This window comes from Dryas octopetala, chromosome 1, assembly GCF_963921425.1.
Source record: "Dryas octopetala chromosome 1, drDryOcto1.1, whole genome shotgun sequence".
Classification (NCBI taxonomy): Eukaryota; Viridiplantae; Streptophyta; class Magnoliopsida; order Rosales; family Rosaceae; genus Dryas; species Dryas octopetala.
The window spans coordinates 1,614,168-1,630,765 of NC_141366.1; the positions used below are offsets into that span (position 1 = coordinate 1,614,168).

At 37.7% G+C, this 16,598-nt stretch overlaps 2 protein-coding genes across 3 annotated transcripts; one reads left to right on the plus strand and one right to left on the minus strand.

Moving 5' to 3' along the window:
- Nucleotides 1–391: 391 nt before the first annotated feature.
- On the plus strand, nt 392–8,662 carry PEX5 (peroxin 5). Its single transcript, XM_086255476.1, has 15 exons — nt 392–682; nt 781–912; nt 1,011–1,173; nt 1,518–1,711; nt 1,964–2,221; nt 2,843–2,965; nt 3,660–3,827; nt 4,570–4,763; nt 5,241–5,487; nt 5,742–5,826; nt 6,078–6,187; nt 6,425–6,649; nt 7,080–7,145; nt 7,553–7,647; nt 7,737–8,662. The coding sequence occupies exons 1-15, from the start codon at nt 563–565 to the stop codon at nt 7,813–7,815; spliced, it is 2,259 nt and encodes a 752-aa protein (XP_086111602.1). The 5' UTR covers nt 392–562; the 3' UTR covers nt 7,816–8,662.
- A 6,174-nt stretch (nt 8,663–14,836) lies between these two features.
- Nucleotides 14,837–16,267, minus strand: LAS (GRAS family transcription factor). 2 transcript variants are annotated; one of them, XM_086229768.1, is made up of 2 exons: nt 16,197–16,267; nt 14,837–16,073 (listed from the first exon to the last, which is right to left on the minus strand). In XM_086229768.1, exons 1-2 carry the CDS (start codon nt 16,265–16,267, stop codon nt 14,837–14,839), a joined length of 1,308 nt encoding a protein of 435 aa, XP_086085894.1. The 2 variants fall into 2 exon arrangements, with proteins under 2 accessions (XP_086085894.1, XP_086085893.1); XM_086229767.1 differs by having other exon boundaries at nt 14,837–16,267.
- Nucleotides 16,268–16,598: the final 331 nt, after the last annotated feature.

The following is a 16,598-nucleotide window of genomic DNA, read 5'->3' on the forward strand; positions in this document are numbered from 1 at the left end:
TTTAACCATTCATGCTTCTTATTTGGGTTTAACATAGTATATAAATACATAAAATTTGTGAATTTTAAATAATTACATTATTTATCGATCTTCAAAATCGATCATATTATTTTTATCTAATGATATTATTCTTTACAATATTAGAAAAATCTTAAATTTGAATATTTCCTTCGAATAAATAAAAAACAAACAAAGTTTTACTTCTTTCCTTTTTTAATTTTAGCCAAGATCAAACCCTTTTTCCACCCACCTCAATCCTACAAACTTGTAGATAGAGCTCCTGGCAGAGAGCAAGTTGTTTTTTTTGTTTCCACGTCAGCAGCGTCACGACCCAACGGGAGGAAGAAGAACCAAAGAAAATAAAATAAAAAGGCAATTCATTCATTAATAATTTGATAAGCTTGACAGACGAAGACAATCGAAGACGAGACCACCAAACCTGTGCTCTGCAGTCTCTGCTATCCCCAATAACAACCGCTCCATATCCCCAATCCCAACCAGCCGACTTTAAGAGAGAGAGAGGGAGAGAGTTTGAATTGTGGATTGAGGAGGAGCATCGACCATGGCGATGCGTGAGCTTGTGACTGGCGGAGCAGCTTGTGCCGTTCCAGGCTCCTCTTCTTCCTCTAATCCTTTCGGCGCTCTCGCCAACGCTATTATCGGCTCTTCTTCCAAGACCCAGGTTCAATTTCTTCGCTTTTAATCATTTCAATCCGCAATTCCATTATCAATGGCTTCCACCGCCTACTTTTCTCAACCTCTTATCCAATTCGCAAGCAGGAAAGGCTAAAGGAGATTCCTTCAGCCACACCCACAACTTCCGAGTCCCAGTTTTACCCGGACACCCATGCCCACCTGCAACAACTCCCCGGCTCCGAGTTTGACCAGCCCTTTCTTCAACCTGGCACTCAGGTTTAACGCCAAAGCTCTAATCTTTTTTTGTTTCCAGTGTTCACTGCATCAGTTCTAGTATTTTTTACTTACTTAATTTGCATTTCGTTTTGTGTCAGAGCTCAGACTTTCTTCGCAACTTCAACTCTGTTGGTGGCACTAGACTACTTGACAATGCGTGGGATGAAATACAGGGTTCTCAACCTCAGCCTATGTATGGCCCTCAACTCGACCGCATTTATGGTCCCGGAGCTGCGAATCAGCTTCAACCAACTTTGGATGGTAACCTTCCAACTTGCTCATCTTTATACCGTTTGTCATATGATTGTTACAAATCTCAACCTGCTATGCGTTTTGTAAACTTATTAATTTACTTTTCATAATTGACTAATCACTGAACAATATGATTCACTGTCGAGATGCTTGATACGTGGAAAATGGTTTTTATGTTTATTAACACTGGGGATTAGTAGAGTTGCCTGGGGAAGAGTTTTTGTCAGAATATTAAGAGACGAAAACTTGCATTTAGAAATTAACACACTGTATGGAATACTTTTGAAGGTTTGGTCACTTGTCCATGTGTTGGGATTTATCTATTTTGTTTCCCTTCTATTTTTGTGTTGCAGGGCCACCACAAAGGGTGTTGTCAAGCTTTTTGCACTCATTTGTTGACAGTAGCCGTGGCGGAATACCTTTCCGTCCTACTCCACTTCCAGTGTTAGGATTGTCTGCTGGTGACAAACAATGCATACGAGATCGCAGCAGCATCATGGCCCGACACTTTTTTGCAGATAGAAGTGAAGATTTTATTAATGGGCAGGTATGGAAATTTAATCCCTTTGCCTCACTTATATCATATATGCTTCAGGACTTCTTTGGTCGATTTTATTTGCTCCAATTCTGAACAGCCCTTCATGGAGTGACCAAAGTAGGGATTTGCATCAGTCTCTTCATGTATTAACCATTTGAGAATTGATCAAATAGTTCAATCATATCTTCTCTAATGTTTTACTACGATATACAAATATTTGCACAATGTTGTAGGTTAATTTTGTACTTTTTGTTTTTCCAGGTAAATGCACTTTTATGTTCTTTAGATATTGACAATGATGTCAACACTAAAGGGCCTCTGCCTGCAAGAGTTCGGGAACTGGAGGATTATTGGAACGAATCCCAAGGTATGCAGATGCAGAAACTTGGTGTTCATCCTACGGATGGATGGGTCACTGAATTTAGCCAACACAGAGTAGATCGTGGTGATCCTGATGTGTGGGCACACTCATTTGAGCAACAACATGGTGCTAATGGTTGGGCCTCTGAATTTGATCAGGTAAAGAAGTATTGTATCTTGCATTACATCCACATATATTGACTCTATACTAATGTGCTATTGGTCAATCATTGTCCTTCATAATGCTGTCACCAATTTATTATAGGTGAACTAAAGAGGTTGGATAGTTTGTGGTTGGGTTAACATTAGTGGTAGAAAAATATTAGGCTTTTGTAGAGTAGGTTGCAAATATTGATTAGGCTGCAGTTTGAGGGCGTTAGATGTCACTTGGTTTTGGGGTTTATTTCTGCGCAGTGAATATTTATGGTTTTAGGAATGCTGGGGTAGGGACTTGTTAAGACAAAAGAGCCCTAATAGATGTCTTTTGAGGTATGGAAGCAGTGGTACAAGGTGGAGTGTCTTGAAATACAAAGAAGTACTGCAAAATATTTAAGCAAAAAAAAAAAAAAGATATCCAAGGTTTGACGCCCTAATTACGCCAGGCTTGTCGCACTAGTCTAGGTTGCATCACACTATTGTTCAAGAGCTTGATCCTAAAATTGGTACACTAATGTGTATAGGCTGCTTGGTACTCCTAATTCTGATAGGGTTTGGACTCCAAAACAAGAAACAATGTAAATTATCAGAGGTGTATTGATAATATTTCTCTCCTGGTTACAGGAACAGTCTCAGTTGATGTCTGCAGGTCATATGAGAGGTGCAAATATGGCGAGCTTAGCTGCAATGGAGCAGACTCGTATGCTTGCAAATACATTAGCTCAGAACGATGACCCTAAATTTCAGGTTTATATAAATTCTCTGCATGTGTGCACGTGCCTTCATAGTTTCCTAAAAATTTTCTTTTAAATTTTTTAGTGTTGTGGATATTGCATCAACAAATGTTCTTTGGAACCAATAATACTCTTCCCGAAAATGCTTATGCAAACCTTGTAATTGACTTTTTTCTTTTCAGCTGAACGAATTCACCTATGATAGTCATAGAATCTGTTAAGGAAACACTTAACACCTTTTAGGGTAAATTGGTTTTGGAAGTTTCCAGGTTAATAATCTATGAAATATGCTTTAAGAAGGAACAAATTATGAGTATTGTTTGAAATTCATCATTTTCAGACCATTCTTTAATTGTAGCAGTTCTAAATTTGTAAAAGCATGGAATTCTCAAGGATGGTTCATCATTATAAAGAGCCATTAAAAAACCCAAAAAATGCTTCAATTGGCTATTTATCGTTTTCACAGTTTACATGTCCTTGAAAACTGTTGCTATCTCTCAGTTTTTGTAAGCAGACCTTTTCATTGGTTAATCTTTTGGACGTTCGGCCAACAAATATCTTGGGGGCTGTTAATTAACATGACATTTAGTCAAGAAATTGATCATAAAGAAAAATGGTGGGCGCATTGTTGAGTGCATTCGTAATTGCTTTGCATCGCATATTTGCCCTTTTATTTTTCTTGATATATTTGCTTTTGGGGAATGCAGAAGTCAAGGTTTCTCCAGTTTGTATCAAAGATGAGTCGTGGTGAACTCATTATTGATGATAATCAAGTCAAGCAGGCCACACCATCTGCATCTGGGGATTGGGCAGCAGAATATCAACAGCAATATAATGTAGGTCCCAATTGGGCTGGCGAATATGCACTTGGTGAGGTAGGAATCTGTTCTGAAAACGAAATATTATTTCCCTAGTTTTATTTTTCCTTTCAGTTTTTGAATTATACCCACCCATCTTCAAATGTCATTTCCTATGTATATCAGCATTCCTATCAAAATAATTATCCTCCTGGGAGTTTCAGGGTGTGGGGTGTGGGTGAGAGGTGCTCAGGGTTCTGGTTTATGGAATGGTATTAAGAAAGGGGTGGGTGAGTTTGTTTCTGGCATGGCTTATTGTATTTGGTGACACACAAAAAAGTTTAAATATACAAAAACTAATTTAATTGCACTGGCAATTATATTACATATGTACTTAACAAATGCATACAAAAATTAAATATACATAAAGCCAGTGATCAACTGTTTGTGTGTTTGGAAACAGACAAAACCGAAAAAAAAATTACAAAGAGAAAAATTCTTATTATAATGCATCAAGGCATGGAATTCATAATTTCATACTTGAAGGTAAATGAAACCTTACGTTTTGGAAGCAATGGGGGTATTGGTGACATGGGATGTATACAAAGACAAGAACCCTTTGTTAAGATTGAGTTTTTTACCCATGTGATAACATGTTTTTTCAGTACCAAGTTCTTTTTGTCATATATTGATTGTCAAGAACCTTTTGTCCAGAGGTACCAAACTCATATATAAGTGCATTTTTTTAATACTTTGAATTATTTTGCAATGATTTTTCCTCCAGTTCAAATTTTTGCTGCCTAATTCTAATGATTTTCAGCTATCTCATGGACCCAATCAATGGGCAAATGAGTTTGCTACTGAGCAAGAGCAGCACGGATCAGTTGATGATCAGTGGGTCAATCAGTTTTCTAAGTTGCATGTTGATGACTGGGCAGAGGAATTTGGAAATCAGGTTGGTGAAGGAATCTTGGGGGATAATTCTACTGATAACTGGGCTAACGCATACGATGAGTAAGTCAAATCAATCTCCAAAAAAAAATTGTTGGTCTACTTTATTTACTCTTTAGTCTACTTTGAAGAGGCTGGTAAGGCATTTTGGATATTTTTGTGTGTTGAGTGCTTCCCCACTACTTCTAAACCACTATTTCTATGGTCCTGTTAGTCATAATGTGTCAAATTGATGTTTAATCCAATGGTTAATGAATTTGTGGAATGCATTTGTAAGGTTAAAGCCACACTAACTTCTTAAGTTTGCAGTTATTTACAATGACATGTAGTCATGCATTTCTGTTGGTATAAGCTCACCCCCTGGTGTTTTGTTATGGTTACTGGGTTTGTCAGTTTATTTGTTTGTTTTAAGATTTGTGGAGTAATTAACGTTGCTTCAAATCCTCATTGATCAAAGGATCTTGGAGAATGTTATTACTCAAATTTTTATGATATTGATTCTTTCCTTCAAGAAACTTAATTGCCTTAATTGACAAGTAGGTACCTAAATGAGCAAGTAGCTTCGAAGCAGCGTTTGGATGCTTCAAGGGGGGTCTATGTCTTTTCTGATATGAATCCATATGTTGGTCACTCAAACCCACTAAAAGAAGGCCAAGATCTGTTCCACAAAGGTCTTTTGAGTGAAGCAGTGCTTGCTTTAGAAGCTGAAGTTCTCAAGAACCCTGACAATGCTGAAGGTTGGAGGCTGCTTGGAATAGCGCATGCAGAAAATGATGATGATCAACAGGTAATCCTACTTTCTTGGTATTTAGTGTTTGCAAACTAGAATATTTTTTGCATATTTCTTATGACCCTATAGCATAGGCAGTCTCCGTACAGTAGTACTATATGAACTCCTTAAAGAATGTTCATGAATTATGCATATTTAATATAACCATAAAACTTGCTTCAACTCAAAACATCTCTTTATTTCACCCCGTGTCATACATATGAGTTTACTTCATAGAATGACACTTATTGTTCTGAAATACAACTATGCAGGCTATTGCAGCCATGATGCGTGCACAAGAGGCTGATTCAACAAATCTGGAAGTGCTTCTTGCTCTTGGAGTGAGTCATACGAATGGTCAGTTGTTCCTTCTCCATGTATACATAATAAGTAAATCAGTAACCTTAAGTGCTTAACGTCATTTGAATAATCATTATTTGAAAGTTCTTTATGGAATTAATCATTGTATCAGGCCAATGACTTCACCCTTGCAGCACATAATTTTTGTGACTAATTTTGCTTTTTTTCTTTAGAAACAAACTCTGGGAAGTGGAGAAACATACTTCTCTGAAGTACTAAAAAACTGATAATACTCTACAAATTTGCAGAATTGGAGCAGGCGGCTGCTTTGAAATATTTATATGGATGGCTACGCCATCACCCAAAGTATGGGGTGCTTGCCCGACCAGAGCTTTCTGATTCTTTGTACTATGCTGATGTAAGTGGCCACCCTTAGAATTTTTTATTTGCTTTGGTTTCGTAGACTGAAACTAATGCCTTTTCAAATATCTTGAATTTTGAATTTATAAGCTTATAATGATGCTTACATCAGTGGATCTGGACATATTTTTACACAACATGTGAACAATCTGTTTCGTTATACAGTTCATTTTTTGAGTTCTATTATTACCCGTGAACTTATAGGGTATGAGTAAACCTTATTTTCAACATGCAGGTTGCTAGATTATTCAATGAAGCTGCTCAAATGTCACCCAACGATGCTGATGTGCATATAGTACTTGGTGTCCTTTACAACTTGTCAAGAGAATATGACAAAGCCATCGAGTCCTTCCGGACAGCTTTGAAACTAAAGCCACAGGATTACTCTCTTTGGAACAAGCTTGGAGCAACACAAGCAAACAGTGTTCAGAGTGCTGAAGCAATATTGGCTTATCAACAGGTAATTCTTGTAATCAACCCTTATATATTCGCAGGGGGTTAATCTTCATTCTAAACTTCCCTTTTATATCATCATAGCATATGAATCCTTGCATTCTGAATGTAGGATGGAATGGTCACCTAATCACTATAGCATATAAAAAATCGTGTCAAGTCATTTATTATATTTAAATTAACTTGAGAGTGCTTGTACAGAATTCACTAATGGAATAGCAGATACCTGCCAGTTTTTTTTTTTCTCGAATGCTTGATCTGTTTTATTGTCATGCCTCGGCAATAGAATCTAACCGTACTTCTGTCTTTTGTTTCAATTTACAATATTATCTAATACACTACATATTGGTAGTTATTTTTCAGATTGACTTTCTTGAATACTTTATATTCTCACTTAGAACTAATTTGTGTTTTTGGTTCTATCTCTGGGTGTTCAGGCACTTGATTTGAAGCCCAATTATGTTCGTGCATGGGCAAATATGGGTATCAGTTATGCCAACCAGGTTTGTTCTTATGCTTGATTCGTGCTCATTGACACTTTGAAATTTAGATGGGAAATGAATTTATTATTTCCTACCTTGTTTTGGATTTCGTATAACTGGCTGTCGAAATGCTTGTAAAGTGGATTCCTTATCATTTATACTTGGCCTAATTTAGTTTATTGCTAGAGATGCCAATGTTAATAAGTGATTAGAATCTTGGTGATCAATGTCTCTCAGTTTCTCAAATATCTTGGGATTTACAACATTTGTTGGCATCACTTTTCTAACAGTTTGCAAACTCTAACTAAAACCCAATGCATCTCTTCTCATGCTTCTTCCGCTTTTCGGCCTCTGTTATAAAGGTCAAAGAAAACTAAACAATGGATAATGAACCTGTTATTTTTTCCCCTTTCTGTTTTTGCATCTAGGGTATGTATGAGGAGTCCATACGTTACTACGTCCGAGCTCTTACCATGAATCCAAAGGCTGATAACGGTTGGCAATATTTGAGAATTTCTTTAAGGTATGTGAAAATACAAGGGAAGAAAGATTCTTGTTGTCAATCCTTGAAATATACCTTCTAATATCCTGTTATATATGTCTTTGTTGCAGCTGTGCTTCTAGGAATGACATGTTGGAAGCTTGTGATTCTCGGAATCTAGACGTTCTCCAGAAAGAGTTTCCATTATAATTATATTCTTTAGGATTGCTGGATGAGAATAATTGGAACCATCACTGAAATGAAAACTGAAATATGCAGCCTCCTCCTGTAATGAAGCTGTTTTCTTGGAGAACATGGATTCATGCGTATGGTCCACCCTTTGCTGCTATTTAGCAAAGTCTGTGCTGGTTTTGGTAACAACATTATCCAAGAGAGTCGGAATTGTAAGTGGGCGAATAAGAGCTCATCAAAATGAATAAGCTGAAGCGAATGCATAACGTTTCCTATGTATAAGGAATAACAGCAAGCATAATAGTTATAGCTTTACATTGGGGAAAGGGCATAATAGAGGTGGGCCTTGTTATAGCTGCTGTAGTTATTTTGACCAGAATGTTATACCTGTTGAATTTAAAACAGATGATTTGTCAAATTTTAGTAGAAGAAACTTCAGATATAGGTTACTTCTTATTTGAAAAGCAAAAACCATCTGTTATGTTTCACCATTGGTGCTATGGAACGGAATTGAGATCACACTATCCTTGTATGGTTTCAAAAAGTTGAACATCAATGTTGTACCATAAAGTAGTTGAAAGTTGACCCTGCTGCATTCTTTTGCAGTTTGCTCCATGAAAACGATTCTTTGTATGTAAACGACAAGGAGCCATCAAAGAGCTATTTTGTCCACAACTTGTTCAGCTGAGCATGCCCTATGCTGTTGGTGAATGCAAGCAATTTCACTTATAAGTTTCTTGATATGTTGATTACCCTAGAAGGGCCAACCAAAGATTCCTGCGTGTGGGCACTAAAATTTGTAGCAATTTGTAAACCCCAAAATGCCATACAACTTTTGGATATTACAATCATATGATAACACACAGCTACAGTGTTTGAGTGTGTGATGAACCATGAGCCTCCTCGTGAGGGCTATGCTTTGCAAGTGCGTAATTCCTCCCCTATAAGTGATAAGCCTACATAAAGTGCATACACATTTATGTCCTGAGATTTGATCAGTCGCACCACCCATTCTCTTGCGTGTGTGCTGAAACCAAAGCCAGAGTGGCAGAGCGCTCTCTCTCTCTCTCTCTCAATCAATCATTTGGGTTGGATAATGCAGGTAGCTAGCGATTGTGAACATGGGAGAGAATGCAAGCAAAATTAAACAAAGAAGAGGACATAAAAACCAACCACACGCACTCAAGAACAGAAGAAGGGAAGTGCGTGCTGCTCTTGCTTTAACTTGTTGTGCACGGCCACACCCCCTTGGCCATGGCCCACCCTAGCTTTTGGCATATCCCTACAGGGCTACAAAGCTAGAACCCCCCCTACCTACGCTATCCCACCATTAATAATTTAGGCTACTACGTACTCGTATACCCTAGTTTATTAATTAAGTAATAAACATCTGGTAGCTGTCTGCAATGATTAATTAATACTATTTATTTAACACTTACAAAACCATTCTGGAGAAGAATCTGGTCTGTCCCTCTCCAGTTGATCCTCGTCGATCTCTTTCAGTAGTCATACCCTCTTGGGCCTCTTGTATACTTCATTATCACCCCAGTACCCCACCCTTCGTTTTTCATTGATTCTCATAATATTGATTATTCAATATTCATCACCAATTCACCATCCACACGTACAACTCTCTCTCACCATATATATTATATTATTATGTCAGACTACTCATAATTAGAAAATATTTTGGTATACGTATGGGCTATGGATTATGTGTGCTTGCATAAATCCAGATCCATCCATGCATTACCTTTTTACGAGTCCTACCCTTGTCTTGCTTACTTTTTCACGAGCCCTTGTCTTACATATCTTTACAGATCGAGCTAGCTTGGTTTTCCTAATTTTCTTTTTTTCGGATCAATGGGAAAAAACAAAAGTTTTTACAGTCACAATCAAAGTCCTACTGGACAACTAGGTTAATTTCACATTTCTATTATTATCTGCAACAAATATTACACATAGTAATTAGGATATCGATCAAGGCCTAGCCTATAGGCTACTACATTGTGCTCAAAGTTAAGTATACGAACAACTGATGCATGCCATGGTCCCCACTTCACCTATATATCTAAATTAAGAACTGGGTATCGTACCATCTGATCAATGACAATGATCGAACACCACATGACTTCCCTAACAATTAACATAAAAGAAGAAGAAAGCAAAACCCAATTCATTAAAAAAAAAAAAATCAAAAAGAAATAGAAAAAATAAGTGAAAATCATATACCCCCATGGCCCATGGTTATATATCCAAGTCCCCCATCGATGAGAATCCATCAGGTAAAAAAGCTCAGGATCAGTGTATTTATGTTCTGTGGGATAAAAATATATATTTTAATTAGTGTCTGAAATATTGGTACCCCAGGAGAGACTGTATATTCAGTGGAAAGTGGCCGGGGAACTACTACTTGGGGACGATTTAACTATTCCATCTCCATGTTGGCCAAAAAAAAACTATTCCATCTCCATGAAGTCAATGCGACAAGTACTAGTAGTAGTTGATCATTCATCGGAAATTGGAAGAAAAAAAAAAAGGAAAAAGAATGATGGAAAATAAGAAAGAGCTGGTGATGCTGTGAAGTTTAATTAGTTTAATACTTTAATATATATAGCTCTTTTTTAATATCTCTCTTTCTCTCTCCGAATCACTTAACAGACATATGCATAGAAGAGCTAATAAAACATATGTGCATAGGATAACTGGCATATAATTTCGAAGCAAATACTTTGAATATTATTATTATGGCTCAATTACATTTACATTAATTTACATCTACCAAGTTCATTTTAGGTTGGTATAGGAATTATAAAATATTTCAAATTTTTCCATTAACTATAATATTCATTTCAACTTGGTCCACGAATTATAAAATATTTCAAATTTTTCTATTAACTATAGGGTTCATTTTAAGTTGGTCTACGAATTAACAAAAAACATACAGCATAGTAAACAAAATCGGGTTGACAAAAAAACCGAACCAAACCAGATTATTTATATATTTTATATTATATAAAATTTATATTTATTGAATAAAAAAGATGTATGATGTTTTTTGTACATGTTGGTTCAAACCCATGGCCTTGTGAGGAGAGTCAAAGCATGAATTCTCTCTACACCACTTAACCACTTATGAAATTCAAGTACATGCAATATATTTATAAGCTTACTGATACTTGAAATATAATAATTTATAAAATTAAATATATTTTATATATCATTCCTTTTTTAAAGATATTATTTTAGGTCTCTATTTAAATATTATCATTGCAAAAAGTCTAAAAATATTACTAGTTTATATTTTATATAATTTATAATTTATATATTGTAAAAATATTACTAAAAGTCCAAAACTATAATTTATAATTTATATACTAAAATTATTAGAGTATAGGGTTAATTTTTAAGGTATAAAGTTTCAGACTTTATGATTTAGTGTATAAGGTTTTGGTGTAGAATACCAGTTATAATTTTATATATTATCATATTTCAAGTATCAGTATACCTATAAATATATTGCATGTACTTAAATATTATAAGTGACTAAATGGTGTAGTGAGAATTCATACTTTCATTCTCATCAAGTGGTCATAGGTTCGAACCCAGCATGTTCCAAAAATTAATAAATAAAAATATATAGATAATCTGGTTCGTTCAGCTTTTTTGTCAACCTGGTTTTGTCTACCATTTTGTATGTGTTTTGTTAGTTCATTGACCAACTTGAAATAAACCCTATAGTTAATGAGGAAATTTGAAATGTTTTATAGTTCGTGGACTTAATTGAAATAAACTCTATAGTTAATAGGAAAATTTGAAATGTTTTATAGTTTGTAAATCAACTTGAAATGAATTATAGTTGATAGATGTAAATATACTCGAGCCTATTATTATTATTGTTATTTTTAATTTCTAGCTAGCATGATGGTTGCGAATTAAGTGCGAAGCGTTTGACAGGTAATGAAGGAAGATACCCAGTAAGTACTAACCATAAATATATAACATCTTTTTAGAGTCAATTGTTAAATAATATACAATTGTATCCTTTACATGCATGTATCGATAGATCATTAGCTACCCTTAATAATTAATTTAAGGTATAAAAATTACATTTAATTTCTGATAATAAAAAGAAAAAACCATCTAGTAGCTAGTATGGTTTGGGAGGAATAACTTGATCAATGGTCCTGATTGAATAACGTAATACAATTTACTTGATCATTCATCCAAACTGTACAATATAACATGCATGCATGCCACACTATTTGAGAATATTTTCAAAATGTAATATATAATTAAAAGGAATATATAGTTGCATGTTTTGATTTGAAAATAATTTGGTGCTCCAATTTTAATAGATCTCCCCTCTCATATCTCCATCTGCCAATGTGATTATTAATTGCATGTGGAGATTGGGAGATAAGAGAGGCAGGGGGTATCAATTCCAAATATATCAAGAGTATAAGGACCAAAAAAGGTTGGGTTTCGTCCAAACAAACACAATGGCCAAAAGGTTACGTCTGAATCGATGGATCAGATGGAAAGAAAAGATGGATGGATGTCTGTCAATGCCATATCATGTTGCACCAACCCTAGCTAGCCTGCTCACTTCATCAGTCATACAAATCCCAACACGCAAGCCAGCAACCTACCTAAGGTAAGCTTTGCGACTTGCCATGCCAGCTTGTAACCATCTTATCACTGTCAGCAACTAAAGCAGTAGAACATTGCTAGAGCATATATACATATTAACAATGGCTACCATATTAATTAGCTAAGTTTAATTGGCCGGAAGTGCCATTTCCTAATTTTTTTGTTTATAGTTAGGCTGGGGTACTATTCATCGCAGCAAACAAACGTTAACTAATTAAAGTTTGGGACAAAAGCGATCTTTGTACAATTGGTTTTGGGTTGGATGCTCTAATTCTATCATAGTATTAGAGCTTGGTTATCCGCGTGTAAGGCCCAACGGCCATACGTGCTCCCACGTCACTCAATATAATTTGTTTACGTGTAAGGCTCAAAATATCGCCACACTTGCGAGGGCATGTTGAGAGTAATGTGAAGCAATGTCCCACATCGAAAAACTAGAGCTTAACATATGTGCTTATAAGTCTTGGGCCTCTCCACCCATTGCCAATTGGTTTTGGGTTGGATGCTCTAATTCTATCTTGGTATCAAAGCTTGGTTATCCGCGTGTAAGGCCCAACAGCCACACGTGCTCCCACGTCACCCAATACAATTTGTTCACGTGTAAGACTCAAAATATCGCCACACGTGCGGGGGCGTGTTTAGAGTAATGTGGAGCAATGTCCCACATCGAAAAATTAGAGCTTAGCATATGTGTTTATAAGTCTTGGACCTCTCCACCCATTACCAATTGGTTTTGAGTTAGATGCTCTAATTCTATCAGTACAGTTGTATTGATCAATTGTTACACTTTGGAAACTTTCAGCCGTGAAACAATGATATGTTATGTTACCAATCAAACTTGAAAATTTAATGTAGGACACATATTGCTAGTCTGGCATTAACATAATATTTATGTAAGGTATTAATTAACAAGAAAATATTACCGAATATACTTTATATACATATGTAAAGAGACATAGAGAATATATATTAGGGCAAGGTTGAGGTCTAAGAAGCTATATATTAATAACAATGGCGGGCTAGCTTGCTAGAGATCATTAAGAGATGAATTAGTGGTCCTTAATTAAAACTAGAAGTAAGAGATGGAGAGGACAGGAGATATCCTAGCTAGGCAGGAGGGTTATGGGATGTATGGTGGAAGAGGAGGCAAGGTGAGCATGAAATGCTCTATTTTTGAGAACTTTGATGGTGTTGTTGAGGGGACAGAGACAGACGGCATAAATTAGGGTAACAAATGGTGCGAAATCAAAAGACAAGCCACAGGTATCTGCGGCTACTTAGTGCTAAAAACAAGAATGCTCATGCATACATGATACACCCTTTAATCTTGAAAGCATATTCATTGGAGGAGGAGACAAAGGAATTTTGGGGAACAAGACTGGTTCATTTGCAAGACCCCTGCCCTATACCTTAATTAATTTTTACTTTATTAATACAAACATAACCCTGTAGATTAATATATTATTTTATTAAGAGAGAGAGGTGTATAAGATGGTGGTAGTGCATGACCATGATATTTAATTTGTGATAATTAAATTAATCAAAGTATTTGTCATTTCAACTAAAAGTGAAGCATAATTAGCATCAAAAGGAAGATATCTAAAAGTAGCATAAATATATAGGTAGCTAGCTAGGGATATATAACAAGGAGACAAACAACCCTCTAGAAGATGATGGTGCTTACTTAAAAGTAGTTATTCAGATAATGAAATTAATTAAAGGGAATATTAATTAATTAGATTCCATATAAATATATGCTCCACTTCACAACTGTTTGTTTCCAAAAGGCCGAAGAGGAATTGGGTAGTAGTTACAGAATTAAATAATAAAAGATAAAAAGAAGAAAGAAAAACAAAAAAGATCGACGTACCGGATCATTTAAAGGTGATCATCAATCATCATAAAGCGAAAGGAAAGAAACAAATAAATCGAATCAAAGCCCAATTATAAGATGATAACATCCATGATCAATATCTCAAGACACTAAGAAAAAAGAAACAGTGTGAAAGGTCCATGCTAGCAAAAACGATCGATCGAGCAAAGCTAGGCTTCATGATCATGAGGACCTTGCTAGCTAGCAGTTAGCTGTTTCTTCATTTCATCACATGCAACACGTCCACAGATTCACAGTGCATGCACAAATTAGCTGTGATCAGAATTTAGGTGGGTTCTTAATTCTTATCCAGAGACTACTTTAATGGCAGCTTCTATCTCTGTGTTGTAATTCTTAAATGCTGCTTTCAATATATATATAGCTAGCTTCAAGAATTGAAGGAAAGACCCTCACCAATATATCTATATCTATAAGACCAAAACAAAGGGCTATATATATATATATATATATAGATACGTAGCTAGCTAGCTTGGATGAAATTAGTTAGTTGAATTAATTCCAAGAAGAAACTGAGAAAAGGGGTCGATTCTGCCAACCTAGAAAAAAAGTAGAGTCTTTGAGAATATGGAGTTGGTAACCCTCGGAAGGGTAGTGAAGCCTGAGCAGCAGTTTGGCTTGAGACAGCGCAAAAGGGCTCAACGGAACATTCGAGAACCCCGACCTCCTCAGCATCACCTCCCAATACGCCTCGTACCTCTCGTGCCGCAACTGCCTCCTCCTCCGCCGCCGCGATGACGATGATGATCTGTTGTCTCCCTCCCCCACCGCTGCCGCCACGTCCGCGATCTCTCTCCCGAACCACACCTGCTCCACCGCCAGCCTCTCCCTGCTGTTCGGCGGCAGCGTCGCCTCCAGCGAGTCGAAGACGGCGGCGTAGTGGTCCACCGCCTCCACGAACCTCTGGAGAAACACCGGGTGGTTGTGGTTGGCTTCTCGTTCCGCCACTGTCACGATCGTCGGATTCAAGGCCTTGATCTTCTCGAGGAAGAGCTTCAGGTCACGTGAGTCGTCCGTGATAAGCTTGTGGAGGTAAAGCACGCAGTTCACCGCCAAGGCCTCGTCCGGGAGGAGCCCTAGAGACGAGGGATTGATGTCCAGTGCGACGTCGTTTAGGAGGAGCGGGTGGAACTGGAAGCGGAGGCCGAGCGAGTGCGCGAACCGGCGGAGACGCTCTCCGGTTCGGTGGAGGAGAGTCAGATCGTGGCCTGTGGCGGTGATTCGAAGCATGGGAGGAGGGTGGATTGTGTTGTAGGAGCGCTCGGCGAGGGCCTGCATCAATGGAGGCCATTGGACTCCGTGCATGATGTCGAAGTCGAGGATGTGGATGGACTGGTGAGCTTCGTCTATGGCTTCCAGGATCGCTTGATTCGCTGTCAGATGGCTGAACCTGATGAATGGGGTTATCTGGTTTAGGGTTAGGTAGCACGACTGCAGCGCCGCCTCCTCTGAGTCCTCCTCCTCCAGCTCGTTAGAGCTGGAGGTCGTGGCGGCAGTGACGGCAATAGTTGTAACTGCCGCCATTGCCATTGCCATTGCAGTGCCTCCGCCTCCGCTTTGATTGAGGCGGAGACTGAGGGCTCTAACGAACTGGTGGACGAGCCGCTCGGTGGAGTCTCCGTAGGGGGAGGAGTTGGCGGATAAAACGGAAATGAGGTGGTGAGCGGAGGAGAAGTCGAGCTGGGAAATGAGCTCGGCGCAGGTAATGAGTAATTGGCGCATGTGGGTGGTGGCGGCAATTGGTGGTGGAGTGGTGGTCAAGGTCAAGCCCCTAGTTGACATTAATGGCCGCTCATGGTATACTTGCAGATCTGATGAGATGTTGGGGTGGTGATGATCTTCTTCTTCTTCTCCTTGTTGTTGTTGAGGTTGTTGTTCTTGCTGTTTCTGCTGCAGATGGGATGAATTGAATGAGCCCATGAGCATTTATCAGCTGCCGATTGATGATCACTCACACACACACCAATTAATGTTCAAGTTTCGATCTTCTTCAATATGTGTTGCTAGCTGTGTGTTGTATGTATATACATGATGTGTATGATATGCGCGTGCAGGCGCAGTAATACATACAAGCAACAGCAGCAACTGTGATACCAGGTATATTTGGGGAAACTGGTCTCCTCCTACACACAAATAAATATGGATAACAAATTGATTGCAAATCCTGAACAAGGGTTTCGAGAGATACAGATAGAGAGACAGAGAGAAACAGATTTATTTAGCTAGAGAGAGAGAGAGAGGGGGTATGTGTATATAT

What these genes read in the sequence shown, in the direction of transcription:
- LAS (XM_086229767.1), bottom strand. Translation starts at nt 16,267, where the DNA reads ATGCTCATGGGCTCATTCAATTCATCCCATCTGCAGCAGAAACAGCAA.
- PEX5 (XM_086255476.1), top strand. Translation starts at nt 563, where the DNA reads ATGGCGATGCGTGAGCTTGTGACTGGCGGAGCAGCTTGTGCCGTTCCA. An exon ending in GCTTCAACCAACTTTGGATG is followed by an intron (nt 1,174 to 1,517) that starts GTAACCTTCCAA and finishes TTTGTGTTGCAG; the next exon opens with GGCCACCACAAAGGGTGTTG. An exon ending in TGGGCTAACGCATACGATGA is followed by an intron (nt 4,764 to 5,240) that starts GTAAGTCAAATC and finishes ATTGACAAGTAG; the next exon opens with GTACCTAAATGAGCAAGTAG.